The sequence below is a fragment of the Trichosurus vulpecula genome, chromosome 3 (assembly GCF_011100635.1).
Source record: "Trichosurus vulpecula isolate mTriVul1 chromosome 3, mTriVul1.pri, whole genome shotgun sequence".
Taxonomy (NCBI): Eukaryota; Metazoa; Chordata; class Mammalia; order Diprotodontia; family Phalangeridae; genus Trichosurus; species Trichosurus vulpecula.
The window spans coordinates 101,996,309-102,014,712 of record NC_050575.1 but is presented as its reverse complement, the minus strand read 5'-3'; the positions used below and the strand labels follow the sequence as shown (position 1 = coordinate 102,014,712).

Below are 18,404 nucleotides of genomic sequence, written 5' to 3'. Positions count from 1 at the left end.
TTAAGAATAATCTCCAAGAAGACTTTCCTTAGTAATCTCAAATTGGTTAACCCCTTAATACTTACACAGAACCATCCTACATCACCATGCACTTACTCAATAGTTCCATGAATGCTGGCACTGCCTCATCATTTACAGCACTGATTTGCTAAAAACATAACTCAGAACTTCAGTCATTTATATTCCTGACCTAAAGATTCCATGTTCCCAACTCAACACGATGTTTTAAGTGCCTACTATGTTCCTGTTCTTTCCCTTCAACAAACATACACACGTAGGATCCACGGGCTCTTATTTGTTCCTTCTATAGGAACTCAGGCTCAGAGGAACCATGCCTTATTCCTCAGGAAATCTTTAAATTCATTTAGTACTTCAAATATTGCTGTTTCTTTTGTGTGGGTGTGGGCATATATTAAGCACTTAATACATCATGCTGGGTAAGCTGTTTAGATGGGGAAGAGGCACTAGGAACTAGAAATAGTACTAGAATTCCCCAAGGTGAAAGGAACAGAGGAAAACCTGTGGAACTTACTTGTGTTTGTTTAGGGGAAGGAGCAGGTACAGGGGTCTGAAAACAAGATCAAAGCCCTGCCTATGTTCCAGGGATCTCTGAAAGGAAGAGAGATTTACCATCCAGCTCCTTCTCGATGGAATCCATCCTGTGTGTGACTTCATCCTGCAGAGATTCCACGTGCGTGAGCAGATTAAACTGCCACTGGAGTTGAGTGTTCACCACTCCCTCCCTGTCTTTTTCCAACAGCTTCAGTGTGGGGGTTTCCTCTGAAGGGGCCTTTATAGAAGCACACTCCCTCACCTAAAGATCGACAACACTGTGTTACTACTGCTTGGCTCTTTCATAAGCCCTGATCCCTCCCTCCCCAAATACTTGTTCCAAAAGCTGGAAAAAGGATTCATGGTTTGAATTCTCTGAATAAATACTGGTACAGTTTTTGATTCTCTTGTAAGAGTTCCCCTTCCTAAGGCAGAAAGAACCTGGTTCCCTTGTGACACTTCAGGTCACCACAAAGGGCAAGAATGAACTCTGGCCACTGCTACTTTAACCAAAGGCCAGGAAGGTGGAGACAGCTTACAAAAATGACCTGTCCTGACCCTGAGCCCTAGAAAGATGCCTCTTACTCCCTCTGCAACCTTTGGAACTTTTTGAAAAGAACAAGGAGAATTTGCCTTTTTGTTGCTAAAAGTCAGCAAAAGATCTTTTTACAATCCAGACTTCTAGAGCTGGAAGGGCCTTCAGGGTTTGTCTAGTCCAACGCCCACACAAAGCATGAACTCTCCTTTAACAGGATTCTTAATGAACCTTGGATAGATAATTACTTGAGGAAATCTTTGCAAAGTCTGCACCCTACATAATGAATATAACCTTAAACCCACCATAGCCCTTGTTTGGTTGAATAAATAATAACATTTTTATTTAACCAATATTTACTGACTATGCTTGGTGTTAAGGGGTAAGAAAGATTAAAAAACATGGTCTCTACCATCAGAGAGTTTACAACATAAGAGTTCTATAAAGCACATAGATGTATATTTAATATATATTATATGCATATATAATATATATATTTAATAAAAGATTTAACTAATAATGCTAATATGAAATCCTTGGTTCTTTAGTAGGAACTAGCTCTTTGGGTATACAGAAGTGTCAAGTTGTGAACATTTTCACACTCTAAAAGTTGAAATTCAAAAGAAAAAGTGTGGTCAGTATTAAGTGCCCATAGTTAAATGGGGTGAAGGACTGAGTGGGGTGCTGCTGCTTTTCTATTCCAAATAATCATCTATCCTGAGAAATGACTGGGTATGGGTGGATGGGATGTTGCCACAATGGTATGAACTCAATGCAACACTCCAAATTTATCCCAAGGTAGAATCACCAGCACCACTAATCTCCTGTGCTCCTCACTCGGTCATGGCTGTGTACGGCTTCCATAATGAAGAAAGAAATAGGGCAGTGTGCTACAGGAGAATAAATTCTGGCCTCAAGTTTAGGAGAAGTAGAGTCTAGTCTCTGTTCTGTCACAAACTAGTTGTTTGGCCTTAGACAAGTCCCTTCCCATCCCTAGGACTCAGGATGTCCATGTGTACAATGCGGGGAGCTGAACTAGGCAGCCTCAGAAGTCTCTTCCAGCTCTCATGTTCTACGTGACTCTATGTCACTCAAATGCACTAGCCCCACACTCAATTTAAACACCAGCAAAAACAAAACCAAACAAATTTAACAATCTATTTAGATCTGAGGAAACTTTACCCATGAGAACAAGGTAGGTTACTACATATAACACAAACATTATAGATACTGAGGAAACTCAAGAGATACAAACATACCTTTGAGTAAGTATGTCTCAATTCATTCTGCATCTTGATTTTTTCTTGGTCTAACTCCCACCCAAATCTTTCTGATAGCACATCATCCCCATTCTCCCGGATGGGGTTAACACCATCGTCCATAGCTGACCCTCTGGTCTCTACCACTAGCTTCTGTTCTACAGCAGGGTAATAGGCTCGGGGTTTCTGATAACAGTGTTCACTTGTGATATAAGACTCTTCCACGGAAGGAAAGGGCAGTGTTTTTTCTACTGTCCCACTGAAAGTTCTATAGCTCGGCACATCCTCCTTCCTCTTATCTTCAACGTGAAGGACGTGTTTGGGGTGAGACTTCTCTTCCCCGGAGTGCTGCTTCCAGGGCTGACACCACAGCTGTAAATCAGGGTGCTCTTTGCTCCTGAGGGGAGAATAATCAGGAAAAGTTCTCTAGAGTAACTCCAGGGGATCCCAAGTCACAAAGACTACACACATACAAGCTTGGAAGAAAAGCCTACATGTGACCTGATCAGTAAAGTACAGAGGGAATCATTAGTACAAAAAGAGAAACCTTCCAAACCTAACAAAGTTTTCTGTTACTTAATTACATAGAGTCTGTGATACTTATGAGCTGTCTAAGGAAAGACAAGTTATCAACGATATGCAAAAATACCAGTGGTTACATGTCTCACTTATCCTATACTTCCTCACATAGAGGGCTCCAAAGAGAAGACTTATGACAAAACAGAAACATTAGTATGCTTTTAAACTCATCATCAACACACAAATATTCAAATTAAAAGTCTTCTGACATTTCAGAGAAAAGCCAACATTTAATAATAGCATTTATATAGCACTCTAAGGTCTGCAAAGCACATTACAAGATATTATCTCATTTTAGCCTCTCAACGACCTAGGAGGTGGTTGCTATTGTTATCCCCATTTTACAAAGGAGGAAACTGAGGCAGACTGAGGACAAGTGACTTTCCCTAGATCACAGAGCTAATAAGTTTCTGAGCCAGATTTGAGCTCAAGTCTACCTTCCCAAATGGTTGGAAAAAAAGAATGCTAGCTTCTAGAGTCTAATACTACATTAAGGACACCTCATTTAAAAAACTATTACTTAGAATCAGGTTTTATATTACAAATTGGGAGGGGGGAGTCATTTCACCAAATATGAAACCTTCCCACCCAGAAGGGACCATGGTCATAGCAAACACAATATACCCATCCCATTTATTACTAGAGCAACCCAAACATAGCCAAGCATCACAATTTACCTCTCTCTGACCATTTCATTTCTATAATTAGAGTTTAGGAGGAAAATGTTCTTCTTCTTACAGACATTTCTTCTTTTTCTAAGAGTTTTGTAATATTTTTCACTTCTAGCACATGCCAGCTCAAATGTTTTCAAAAAGCCACTTTACACTTACTGTAAAATTCTCATCTTTAGCTGCAGTCCATGTAGAACTTCTATCACCTTCTGCACATCACCTAGAAGCTGGTGAGTGGCAACTATTTTCTTGGCGTTCTGATGGGAATAATTATCTTCTAAAAATGCCAAACCATGCATGTGGCCATGACTTAACCATTCCTTCTCATACCAGTACTTTACACCAGGTCTCTGACCTGAAGAAAGAATGAAGAGAGATTAAAATGCAACACTCCCAACAATGGAGGTATGTACAGAGACACAGATTGGGATGGGGACAACACTGTTTATGCATAATTCACAAACAAACTTTCTAACACTGGCTTTGGGAAGAAATATCTCCCAGTACCTCTGGGGCTAAGATGGTAAGAAAAGCTAAGGAAGCTGAGCAGAGCAGATCAAGTGACACTGGTCAAGAGCTTTGCCCAAAAAGAAGTCATAAAATCAAAATTCCTTAATAGGATTCCCTTATTCAGTTGAGACATCTATGGAATTTGCAGGTCATCCCTTGCTGTCACCATGGGACTGGACCCCCACCTCTTATAAACATATATGTTTCTTCTTTCCAACCACAGAGGCTCTTGGTGAAGAAGCCCATTCCACTAAAAATAAATAATAGAGGCAATGGGGTCACAAAAGGGAGCAGAATATGCTAAGAATCACATAATTTTTACATACGTAAATTAATTTAGTTATTGGCATCCTAAATATGAAAACTTTTTAAATGACACACATTAATCTTTATATTCTTGCTATAAAAGAAATGACAATAAGAAGCTGAGGCTAAATGGAAAGAAGGACCACAGATTTTGTTTAGAAAAGCAAAAAGAAACATTATCTCATAGGATACCTGATCATCTCACTGTTGTATTCAGCACAGACCACAATTTGCATGCAATTGCCATGAAAATAATTGTAGTTTATATGTCAATATATCATCAGATCATCAGAGGGTCAGCTATGGACGATGGTGTTAACCCCATCTGGGAGAATGGGGATGATGTGCTATCAGAAAGATTTGGGTGGGAGTTAGACCAAGAAAAAATCATGGAGGATGAGAAGGTAAAGGAATTCTAGGAAGAATTTAATAAGATTCTCCAAATTTAATCAAAACATATGTGGATACTTAGTAATTTCATTGTACAGAGAAGAAGGTGAAAAATGTTGGAAAACATGGTAAAAATAAGAAATGAAAGGGATGACACTCTAGACTACAAAACCCCATAAACCTACATATTATAAATATTTTATTTAATCAGGCTGGTGGTGCTAAACATGGGGAACATGAAAAAATTTTGTAATATTAATTAAGATGGGACTTTTTTTTCTTTTACTGTTTGCTCTTTTAGAATGCTAAAGTAATCAAGTACCTTTGATTAAGTCTTACTAGGTGCAAAGCCCCATGCCCACACCCTTTTGCTGTTTAGGTTTGAAGCCTTGGGGACCTAAGAAGGGAATATAAACTCAGAGGTTAGCATTTTGTTTGGGGAGCTCACTCACTGGAAGAGTGGTGGTGTGGAGACTCTGGGTAGCCACTGGAGCTCCCCACCCCACTACCACCCCAACCCCCCACAAAGAAAACCCAGACGTAGGTGCTTCTCTTTTTGATCACTATGTATGTGATGTCTTGATCAGATAAAGCCTGTCTGTTGTATTGTGTTATCTGATCTTTTGATATTTTCTGTTTGTAATTTCTATTTGTATTTGCTCTGAAGCTCAGGGTGATAGCTTTTCCCCCTGAACTAAATTAGTGATATAAGCATATGTATGTTTGATTAAACTGAGATTGTTAATCCCTTAAAGTTGCTTTCCTTAGAAAAGCAGATCAAAGAAGCTGTGCTGCCAGCTCTTATTGCTGGTCTGCAAACAGCATTGTTGTTACAAACTTCAAACTAAGTATTATTAAAGAAAGAATATGACTAATTACCAATATGGGAATCATTTCCAAATCAATGATATATCAATCAGGCTAAAAATTTATTAGAAATAAAAATAAAAAACTGAAAAATAAAAACAAGATACAGCATGCAACGGAGGCAAATTTATCCTGATCTTGTTAGATAAGTGATTAAAATAGGAAATAGATAAAAAAGAATTAGAAACCAATACAAACGAACACTTTTCCTAAGTTTATCCAGGGGTAAAATTCATCCACAAAATAAAGGAGACCAAAAGAACTTAAAAATCTCATCTCATGGTAGCCAAGGGCAATAACAATTTAGGAAATAAACTTCTTTATAAAACCTTCCAGAGAAGGATGGTAGAAGCTTATCAGCAGTTCTGCCTTATAAAGGAGCAGGAGGGAGGGGTGTGGAGGTGGGGGGCATAGAGAGATGAACAAATTTAATGAAAACTTGAGAAAAGTCCCAAATAAGTCAAATCATCCTGAGGGCATTTTTAAGTCAAAACTTGAGGTAAAACCAGTCAAAAACTGAAAATGTAATGATTTCTTTCCTTTTTTTAAAAAATTATTGTATCAATGATGTATACGTTTTTATACATCAATGACAGTGAAGCTACTGAACTATTTGAACTAATGTGCTACATAAGAAAATAGAAAAGGCACTGACATACGCAAAGCAGAAAGAGAAGCTAGACTCTATATATACACTAAGTATCTACAGAGCATATCCTTGTTGGAATTGACAAATTTCAGGGAAAATTAGAGGAACGATTCTCAAGCTATCAGATGAGGGAACAATATTGTAAATGCTCAGAGGAAAGATCATAGCCTTTATTCGAAGTTTAAAAGGCAACCAAAATAAACAATAACAACCAAATCCATTTTGTCTTTATTCCCAACTCTATAAAATCTTTATGCAAATACGCAAAGAATCATAAAATCCAGATTCAGAGATGAAAAGGACTTTGGAAGTCATAATCAAACTTCTTAATTACTTTTTTTTTTAATGAGGAGGAAGGGAATAATCATTTATTAAACACCTATTTTTTTCCAGACATTGTGCAAAGTGCTTTACGACTATCTCATTTATTTCTCACATCCACCCGATCGGGGAGGTGCTATTATTATCTCCATTTTACAGTTGAGGAAACTGAGGCAGACAGAGGTTAAGTGACTTGTCCAGGGTCATACAGCTAGTAAGTCCCTGGGTCAGATTTGAAATTTTATTCTTCCTAGCTCCAGTTCAGCACTCTACCCATTGTGTCACAGAGTTGCCTATTTCATCTTAGTATACAAATTAGGTGTCTAACATCTTTCCCATATACTTCCCTATTTCTTCCATCACTGCTACCACTATATAAAAGGCCAACATCACTTTACACCTTGACTACTGCAACAGTATGCTGGTTGATCTCCTGCTTCAAGTCTCTTCCCATTCATTCCAGATGATCCTCCACTCAAAGTGATCCTTCTAAATTTAACCATATCACTCTTCCTCTTCAATAAACTGTAGTGGCTCCCTATTATCTCCAGTAGCTCCTTAACACCTCCAGCATCAAATAAAAAATTTTTGGTATTCAAAGCCCTTCACAATCTGGCCCCTTCCTACCTTTCCAGTCTTTCCACTTTGCTCACCTCTATGCATTGTACAATGCGGTAACAGCAAACCTCCTGGCTGCTCCTTAGTTAAGATACTCCATCTAATTCTTTTTTTTTTTTCGAAGGGGGAAGGCAGGGCAATTGGGGTTAAGTGACTTGTCCGTGGTCATGCAGCTAGTAAGTGTGTCAAGTGTCTGAAGCTGGATTTGAACTCAGGTCCTCCTGACTCCAGGGCCGGAGCTTTACTTACTGCACACCTAGCTGCCCCATACTCCATCTAATTCTAAAGTGATTTTAGAACACTTTTTGTATTACTATAGATAGCTCTAAATCACTATTGACTAGAGAAATGCAAATTAAAACAACTCTATGTTTGGCAGAGATCAAGACCAGAAAAAGCAATATTATTTTGAATTAACTGCCAGGAGCACCTTCATTTTTCTTGCAGAAAGGAGGAGAAATGTTTGGAATGGCATTGATTTAGCTTTTAAATTTATAGGATATCTGTTAAAGTGGATCTGAAAAATTTATTCAGAATGGATGGTGCAGAATTTTGGTGCTTGGGTGAAGCCAAGATGGTAGAGTAACAGGAAGCAATGCTCCCCTCCACCAAACTACAAAACAGACCTAGGAAATACACCAGAGTGAATCCTGATGAGGAAATCTAGAAAAAAATCAGAGTGAGTCAGCTGTCCAGCCCTGCTCAACACATGGACATAATCTGAGAGGTACAGAGACACTGGGCAGAGGCTGGTCAGGAGCATGCCTTAAAAAGCACTCTATTGCCCCAGGAAACAGTTCTGCACCAAGGCAAGAGGAAGTCTTAGATCCATACCAAGGCAGTCCCAGACCCATACCAGGATACTATGACGAGGACAGTTAAGAAGTGACAGCTTTGTTGCCTATTATTCAGTTCAGGGTCTCAGATCTATGGTAGAATGGAAGAAACTCCACAATCAGGGTGGTTTTCCAAGGTGTAGAGTTCCTGGACAATATTCTGAGAAAAAGGAAGGTCAGAAACCACAGCAGGGTGTGGTTCACCCTTCAGGAGTAGATATGGGTCTCAGTACCCTGAATCTGAGCCAGCTACAAAGGAATAGCCATGGCAAGAATTCCACACTACAGGGCGTCTACAATTCTGACTGAACATACAGTTTTCCTGATGGTTGATAGGAGCCAAGTCCAGTAGCAGTCTACAATAGTTCAGACCAAAACTCAATTGAGAAAATGGCAGAGCTGAGACCAGAGACAACAATCAGATTCTACCCAGGATCAGACCACTGGGGAGCACCGAAAGCTTGTAGGGCCCCAGACTGAGCTGTCCCTGAGATCTTAGAATATAACACAACACTCAGTACCCAGAACCAGCCCAGAACTTCCCTCCAAAAGTACACAGAACCTGGCCCTAACAACAATTCTGAAATCAAGAAGTAGGTTAGAAGAATGAACAAACAAAAAAAAATACCACTAACAGGGAAGCTCTAACACATAAAACAGAAAGAAGGGAATAACTGCAAAACATCTATAAGCAAAGGCTCAAAGGAAAATATAGCTTAGGTACAAATTCAAAGAGAATTTCTGGAAGAAATGAAGCAAGAGTTTAAAAAAAAAGTCAAAATGTTTTTGTCAATGAAATGAGGGTACCTGAAGAAAAAAGTGGAAAAGAAAGAAGAAAAGAATTGGAAAGGGAATTAACAGCTTGGCCAAAGAAGTACACAATAAAAATGACCAGGTAACAGACTCCCTGAAAATTAAAATGGACCAAATAAAAGCCAATGATTCCATGAGACAACAAAAAAGATAAAACCAGTCAAAAGACTGAAAATATAGGGGGGAAAATGGAAAGTTTCTCAAAAGAAAAATAACTGACCTAGAAAATCAGATCAAAGAGAAAAAAGTTTAAGAATCATTGGACTCCGTAAATCCCATGATGCGTGTCTCGCCACCCCCCCAAAATCTAGAAAACTGCCCAGATCCCTTAGAATCAAAGGTCAAAGTAGAAATAGAAACAGTCAACTGGTCATCTCCTGAAAGAAATACCAAAATGAAAGGTCCCAAGAACATGATAATCAAAATACAAAGCTTCCAGGTAAAAGAAAAAATGCTGCAAACAGCCAGAAAGAATTCAAGTATTAAAGAGTCACAATCAGGATCACTTTTGATTTAACAGTCACCATTACAAAGAAGTAGAGAATTTGGAATACGATATTCCAAAAGGCAAAAGATATGGGCTTACAGCCAAGAATAATTTACTCAGTAAAACTGGGTATAATGTTGGAGGGAAAAAACAGGCCTTTCATTAAATAAAGGACTTCCAGGCATTCCTGATGAAAAGGCCAGAGCTGTGTAGAAACTGTCACATTCTACCATAGAAGTTAAAAGGATACACTGCTTACATTCAAATATGGGGAGATGATACATGGCCCCTAGGGATCCTATCATTATCAGGAGTCATAGAGTGGGTCTAATTAGACAATCAAAAATAATTTATTAAGCACCTACTGGTATATGCCAGGCATTATGCTAAGCTCTGGGGTTACAAAAAGAGGCTAAAGATAGTCCCTACCCTCAAGGAGTTCACTCAATCTAAGGAGAGACAACAAGCAAACATATATGTACATACAAGCTACATAGAAGATGACTAGGAAATAGTCAACAGAGAGAAGGCACTAGAATTGAGAGGTTTGGGGAAAGGCTTCCTGTAGATGGTGGGATTTAAAAGAAGCTAGGGAAGGGAGCAGATGGGGATGAGGAAGGAGAGCATGCCAGGCATTTGAGACAGCTAGAGAATATGCTGAGTCAAGTAATGAAGTGTCTTGTTAGTAAACAGCAAGGAGACCAGCATCAATGGATCAAAGCGTGGAGAGTAAGATCTGAGTAAGCTGTAAGAAGACTAGAAAGCATAGGAGAAGGATAAGTTGTGAAGGTCTTTACATGCCAAACGGGATTTTGTATTTGTTGAGTAGTGGAATGAAATGGTGTAAAAGCAATTTAGATTTGAAGATTTTTCCCACCCATTAGTAGGCCATGTGACCTGCCTATGTCACAGGAAGCCTAAGTCACATGTGGTAGGAGGAGCTTGCTGAAAGGAAAATGAAGTTGTGGCACAGGAAATGCTGACAGAGCAGTTATTACAGTTACAGCTGAGGGAAAGAGAACCGACCTGTGATAGCTATGCTGTAAGTTTGCTTGTTACTTGGCAAGGCCCCAGCAGGGGGTAGATGTTTTGGGGATGACAGGGCTCCATGCTGTGATACTGTGTATAGAATTCTTTGCTGCTGTGATGGATTGGGCAGATGGCTCATGGGATCTGGTCCTCTGGTGTCTGAATAAATGGTTTACTACTTCTACCTTCTATGTGGAGAGTCTTGTATATTTTGCTATACAGAACCACATAAGCATTTTCACAAGTATCATCTATGCTGTGTTTACTGCCTTGTTAATACAAATAGTCAGACCTATACTTCAGGAAAATCACTTTGGTGGCCGAATGCAGGATGGATTGGAGTGGGGAGAGACTTATGACAGGCAGACCCAGCAGTCTCTGCAATAGCAGGCACGAAGAGATGAGGACCTGCACCAGCATAGTGATCATGTCAGAGGAGAAAGTTGTTGCAATGGTGAAACTGACAGACCTTAGCAACAGATTGGATACAGGAGTGGAGGTGTGAGAGGCAGTGAGGAGTTGAGTATGATATCTAGATTGTGAGAAGGAGGGGCTGGGAGGATGGTATTGCCTTCTATAGGAACAGAGAAGGTAGGAGGTAGTGAGGGTTTAGGAAGGAAAATGAGTTCACTTTTGGACATGTTGAGTTGAAGATGTCTACTGGACATCCAGTTTGAAACGTCTGAAAGGCAGCTGGAGGTCAGGACAGGATAGGCAGATTTGAGAATCATCAGCATAAAGATGGTAATTAGATCCAATGAAGCTGATGAGGTAACCAAGTGAAGCATTGGGCTAGAAAAGAACAGAGCTCAAGACAATACCCTGAGGGACTGGGTGTGATCTGGATAAGGATCCTGCAAAGGAGCCAATGAAGGAGCAGTCAGAGAGATAGGAAGAAAACCATGATAGAGCAGTGTCCTAAAAAGAGAGGAAAAGATACAGGGGAAGGTAATCGCCAGTGTCAAAGGCTGCAAAGGAGAATTGGAGGGGAGCCAGGTTTCAGTAAGAACTAGAAGATGGAAAGAGAGGAAGAAGAAAAGAATTAGGATGAAGGGAAGTTGTTGCCTACAGAACAGGCATTCCAGAGGACCCAGTGGAAGGGGAGGGTGGTATGTGTAGGAACAGAAATTCTGGGAGTGGTTCCATTATGTCTTGTTAATCTCTGAAGAAGAATGGAAAGAGAAGGGAAAAAGAAAACCCTTGGGGGAGGGGGTGGATGGAAAGGAAGGTAAGGCAATATTATTTTACATAATGTGGGCACACAAGTAGACATCTATACAGAGGGAGGGGCAGGGGAAACAGCTGGTACTTCAACCTCATTCTTATCAGAACTAGTCAAAGGAAGGAATAAACACACACACACACACATACACACACACACACAAACACAGACTGTTGGGTACAAAACTACATTTCACTCAATAGAGAGATAAGAGGGAAAGTAGACAAGGGGAAAGGGAGAATTAGAAGGAAGGCTGGTTATGGAAAGGATTAGTCTAAAGCAAAACAAACTCTAAGAATGAATAAAAATATCTGTAGCTCTTTTGAGGTGGCAAAGAATGGGAATCTGAGAGTAAGCCGATAAATTGATAAATGGGTGAAAAGGTTATCATATATAAATATGGTGTAACACTTTTGTGCTGTGAGAAATGATGAGATTGGTTTCAGAGAAACCTGAAGTAACTTGTAAACTGATGCAGAGTGAAGTGAACAGAACCAAGAGAACAGTTTATACAATGGTAAACGCAACAACTTTGAAAGAACTAGGTACTCTTAAGAGCATAAGGCCAACCACGATTCCAGAGGTCTAATGATGAACTGTGTTATCCACCACCTGATACTGAAGTGAAAGATGCAAGTACAGAATTGAAATAAATACATATTTTTTGGAAATGGCCAATGTAAGATATACATGTTTTTATTGAGTTTTTTGTTTTGTTTTAGTTCTTAATAAGGTGGGGGGGGGGAGGGTAGTTGTGTTGGAAAGGTAAGAGAATATGGATTTTTTACTGATTGAAAAACACTTTTAAAGAAGTTCTACTCAATTCTACTCAACTAAAATAGGTTCAGATTTACCCTGATACATTTAGCTCCTGAGGAATTATATTTATTGATTTTTAAAAACACTTTCTCTTAGTTTGATGTGTTTGTATCTATAATTATTGATTTATGCTACTGCAAGACAATATGTGGAAGAAATGTTTAGTTCATATCCTATTTTGTTAAGAAAACAGATTCAGGGGTTCAAGAAACATGACAGAAGAGTCTAAGAATATGAGGAGACAGGAATTTGCACCAAGAAGTGCTAAATAATTTTTTAAAAGGCAAGAATGTAAAGTAAAATTATGAATTATCAGTAAATAATTATATTTATTTACTGTATAAGTAAAGAAGCTTTTGGCTTTAAAGGCTCACTAATCTAGGCTAAGTAGAGGGAACTGGATTACTGAAAACACAAGACATTTTCAAAGAAATACTCTTTATTACTTTCAAAAATAAGATGAAATTCAACAATATTGCCTATAAGAGCCTTGGAGGGCCTCAATTCAAAAAAGCATTAAATAGGTGCTTACTATGTGCTAACAGATCATACTGCCCCTCCAACTCCCTCTTTTTGTAAAAGGAAATTCAGAGTCAAAGATCCAAGAGTGATTTGCCTAAGTGAATATAATGATTCACAATGCCCACCTTAAATAACTAACAAAACGTGTCACTTTCTAACAATTTTCACTCTGTGAAGGTGGTCTGAGGTAATATAAATTCCAACTTATCACAAATTACTAATTAGTAGGGTTCACGCCAATAAAGTTTAGATCACTTCAAGCACTCAGAGAAATTCCTTCCTCAAAAACTGAGACTGAGTGTACAGACAAGTATTGAGAAAATCATCCTGAATATGTAACCCTAGGAATCTATACCTGGAGGATGTTGGCAAATATAGCAGGTGTATTTCTCAGGCACGTTGTCTTCTAGCAAACCCATGCACACTCCATGCTGCCAGCATTGACATTCTTCACACTGCAGAAATTAAGCAACAAAGTCAGATTGCAGAGATGTCAAATATATTCTAATGGCAACCAACCTGGGAAGCCTTCCCCTCACACCATCTATAGGCTTATTTACTAACAAGACTTTCACTGCTAATCTGACAGCATTCACACAGGTTCTTCTCATTTCTGTTCATGTTTTAAGGGCAAATTATCAGTCAACCAAGGTGGGGGAGGGAAAGGGGAAGAGATATCGATAAAAGGATTTCAATGTGCTCAACATTAATTATGGATATCAAAGTACACACAAAGTAGTGCCTCCCTTAGGGAACTCATAACCTCATTAAAGAGAGAGAAAAACATACATGAAACAAAAGTAAAGCCCAACTCAGTGTCAAAGGAGTCCAGAAATGAGAGTCATAAAAGTAAGTTGGAGTAGAGACACACTTTATGGAAGAGATGAGACTTTTGGTGTGTCTCAAAGAACGAGGTAAATGGAGAGGTAAAGGTTTCATGGCAATATTATTTGATACGATGTTAAACACACATACTTGAAATCACAAATTCAAGCGGACTTTCAAAAAAGTTTCATATATGGGACACACGGGGCAATGCATCTTGGTTTCCTTCTAATATTGTCAAGATGCAATGTACCAAGGTCAGTTGTGCGCTGCCAAAGGGCTGCTTATTTCATCAGTCTCTAGCTCTCATCCCTCCATTATAGCTGTAAGTAAATCATTCAAAACATCTGTACTTAAATAGAAGAGAGGCAGCACTAGTGAATGAAAAGTCAGAAGGGGGTAATTTCAATTCGATGAAAGGAAAATTTTCTAGCAAATAAAGCTCTTAGAAACTGTAATGGATTGCCTTATGAAGTAAGGGGTTTCCTCTCAGTAGGGGTGTTCAAGAAGTTAAATAACGATCTAGCAGATGTGCCACAGAAGTGGTTCATGCACTATATTGGAAGGCAACTAGTTGGTCTCTAAGTTTTCTTCCAATTCTGAAATCCTGGAAAAGATATATCAGGGGATGTGTTGAAGGTATTTAAGCATACAAATGCATCTAAGTAATGCACCTGAATTACTAAATAGATGATTAAAAATGAAAGCTTTTAAATAAAAGTAGGTAAAAACAAATAGTACTTTCTAAAGGTATAATCAATCAACAAACATCTAAGGTGTTACAATGTGCCAGGCACCAATGGAGGAAATAAAGATGCTTACATTCTATGAGAAAAGACAAAATTTACACATTCCAGTATATACAAAAAATATACAAAGCAATTTTTAAGGGGGAATGGAATAGCAGCTAAGGGGATCAGAAAAGGCCTCATGTACAAGGTTGCATTTGAGCTGAGTTTTGACGGAAAACAGCTTTACTAAAAGGCAAAAAGGAGGAGGGAGTGCATTCCAAGTATGGAGCAGTCAGTACAAAATCCTGGAGACAGGAGATAGAGGAAATAGGAGATGTATAAGAAACAGTAATAAAGTCAGTATGGCTGGATCATAGAGTGTCAGAAGGGGAGTAATGTGTAATAAAACTGGAAAAATCAATTGGTATGAAGTCATGAAGAGCTCTGAGTTCCAAAGAGTGAAGTTTAACATTGATCCTAAAGGAAAGAGAAGCCGACTAACTAGAAAAATGATATGGTAAGACCTGACTTAAGAAAATCACTTTGGAACTGTGTGGAGGTTGAACTGGAGTGGGGCAGATAGGTGAAGCAGAGAAACATTGTGGGAGACTGCCATTTACCCCTTTCAGACCTAGATAAATTTAACAAAAATATAAAAAATAAATAAATTAAACATCTGAATGGAATTTTAGAAGTTAGATATGATAGACTTCTGAAGAATATTTAATGGGAATGAAAGAATGCATCATTTCTACCTGGGCATGATCCTTCACAAAAAATTAACATATTTTAGGGCATAAAAACTCAAATAAATGCAGAAAAGCAGAAATACTGAGTGTGTCTTTTACTGATCATAATGTAATAGGGTAGCTAGGTGGTACAATGGATAGAGTGCTGAGCCTGAGTTCAAAGTGGCCACTGACACTTACTAGGTACGCAACTCTGGGCAACTCATTTAACGTACATTTGCCGTAGTTCCTCATCTATAAAAAATGAACTGGAGAAGAAAACGGGAAACCATTCCTGTATCTTTGTTAAAAAAAAAAAACCCAAATGGGGTCAAAAAGAGTGAGACACGACTGAAACAAGAGAACAACAATAATAATGCACTAAAAAAAATTACATTCAATAAAGATTTTTGAATCAAAGATTAAAAATTAATTGGAAACTAAATAACTTAATCCTAAAGAATGGGCATGTTTAAGAACAAAAAAACAGAATCAATTATTTCATTAAAGATAATGACAACAATAAGATAATATACTACAATTTGTGAGATGCAGCCAAAGTGGTATGTAAGGAAACTCTTATATCTCTAAACATATTAATTAATAAAAGAGAAAAAAAGCAGATCAACATACTGGGTATGAAACAAACAAACAAAAAACCCAGAAAACCATCAATTTAGGGAAAACCACTATTCCAATTTATTTTAATTACAGATTTTTAATAGAAAAATTAAACACCAAAATAGAAATTCTGAAAATCAAAGGAGAGATTAAGAAAAATTGAAAGCCAAAAAAAAAGAATAAATAAAACTAGGAGGTGGTTTATGGAAAATAAACAAAACAATACACGCCACTATTAAAAATGAAAGAAAACCAAATTATCATTATCAAAACTTTAAGAAGTGAACTCACAACCAAGTAAGAAATAAAATCAATTATAAGATCTGTTTCATCCAACTATATGCCAATAAAACTGATGATCTAAATGAAATGAATATTACAAAAATAAAAGCTGCCCAGATTAACAGAATAGTAAATAAAGAACTTAACCCTATTTTAGAAAAACAAATTCAACAAGCTATAAACTTTATTTCCTAAAGAAAAAAGTCCCAGGACATATACAAGCAAATTCTACCAAACATTTATAGAATTGATATCAACACTACATAAACTATTTTTTAATATAGGTAAAAAAGGGGGCCCAATAAAATTTCTTCTTGCAGAAAAGCAGAAAATAAAAAAAACTAACCCAAGGAGAGTCAAAACAGAGAAAGAAAACCATAGACCTTAATGAATATTGATGTAAAAATGTCAAGATATTAGTAAGGAGACTATAGCAATGTATTGCAAAGACTATATACTATGATCAGGTTGGATTTATATCAAGAATGCTAGGCTAGTTCAACACAGAAAACTCTAGGCATAACAGACCACATTTATAATAAAAACAACAAAAATCACATAATTATTTCCATAGCCACAGAAAAAGCTTTTGACAAAATACAATACCCATTCCTGTTTAAACACAAACAGGAATAGAGGTGATTTCCTTTAAATGATAAGTAGTATCTCTCTAAAACCAAAAGCTAGCATTTTCTATAATGGGCATAAGCTAAAAAGCCTTTCCAATAAGATCAGGGATAAAGCAAGGGCATCCATTATCACCTTTATTTATTATTCAATATTGGACTAGAAATGCTAACAATAACATGATAAGAAAAGAAAAAGAAAATGAAACTATAAGCAAAGACAAAGAAAAAACCAAAACTATCATTTTTTTGCAGATGATATATGATGGTTTACTTAGAGAAGCCTAGAAAGTCAACTAAAAAATTAATTGAAACATTTAACAACTTAAGCAAAATTTCAGGATACAAAATAAACTCACACACATTTCTACATATTATCAATAAAATTCAACAAATAAAGAGAAAAGGAGAAATTCCATTTAAAATAACTACAGACAGTATAAAGTACTTGAAACTCTTCATGCTAAGACACACATAGGACATATATGAAAAACATACATGAAAAAATATAACTCGAGAAATATACTGGAGTAGGATAAGCCAGTATAATAAAAATGTCAATACCACCTAAATTAATTTATTTATTCACTGCCATACCAATCCACCCAAAGGCTTACTTTGTAGATAGAAAAAAATAATAAAATTCATCTAGAGTAACAAAAAGTCAAGAATATCAAGGGAACTAATGAAAAAAAAAGTGGGAAAGAAGGAGTCCTAGCAACACCAGATTTTATTACAAAGTTATAATCCTCAAAATAATTTTGTACTGGGTAAAATATACAGAAGTCAATCAGTGGAACAGAGATTAGATATACAATATACAGAAGCAAACAAGCATAGTAACCTAGTGTTTGATAAACCCCAAAATCCCAGCTATTGAGGTAAGAACTCATCCAACAAAAACTGTTGAGAAAACTGAAAAAGTAGTCTGGCAGAAACTATATATAAAAATTAGCTCAAGATGAACATATAATTTAGATATATAGATGACATCATTAACAAATTAAAGGAGCATGGAAGAAATTACCTATTAGATCTATGGATAAGTAAAGAGTTCATAATCAAGTAAGACAGAGAGGATCACATAAAACTAAAAAGGTTTTGTAGAAACAATGCAGTTAAGTTAGATAAGAAATCGGAAATGGGGAAAAAATCTTTGTAGCAAGTTTCTGTGATAAAGGACACATTTCTATGCTATATAGGGAATTGAATCAAATTTATAAGAATAAGAATCATTTCTTATCAAAAGATAAGTGAATAGACTATTTTCAAAGAAAGAGATACCAGTTATTAATAGCCACATGAAAAAATGCTCTAAATCATTCATAACTAGAGAATAACTATGTCCCCAAAGTTATTAAATTGTGTATATCTTTTGATTCAGTGATACCACTATCAGATCAATACAATAAAAAGACCAAAGAAAGAGGAAAAAGACCCATATGGACAAAAATATTTATACCAGCCTTTTCATGGTAGCAAAGAATTAGCAATTAAGGGGTTGCCCATTAACTGGGTAATGGAAGAATAAGTTATGATAATATGAATGTGATAGAATACTATTGTGCAACAAGAAATGATAAAGGGGATGACTTCAGAAAAATCT

The 18,404-nt window shown here is 37.2% G+C and overlaps 1 protein-coding gene across 1 annotated transcript in view; it reads right to left on the bottom strand.

Moving 5' to 3' along the window:
- PHF20 (PHD finger protein 20) overlaps nucleotides 1-18,404 on the bottom strand; it is a 116,591-nt gene that overhangs the window by 5,417 nt on the left and 92,770 nt on the right. Inside the window, exons 14-17 of the mRNA XM_036748888.1 lie at nucleotides 13,341-13,440; nucleotides 3,756-3,951; nucleotides 2,347-2,743; nucleotides 631-814 (exon numbers count right to left, since the gene is read on the bottom strand). Of these exons, the coding sequence (XP_036604783.1) occupies nucleotides 631-814; nucleotides 2,347-2,743; nucleotides 3,756-3,951; nucleotides 13,341-13,440 (877 nt within the window). The remainder of the gene's footprint in view (nucleotides 1-630; nucleotides 815-2,346; nucleotides 2,744-3,755; nucleotides 3,952-13,340; nucleotides 13,441-18,404) is intronic.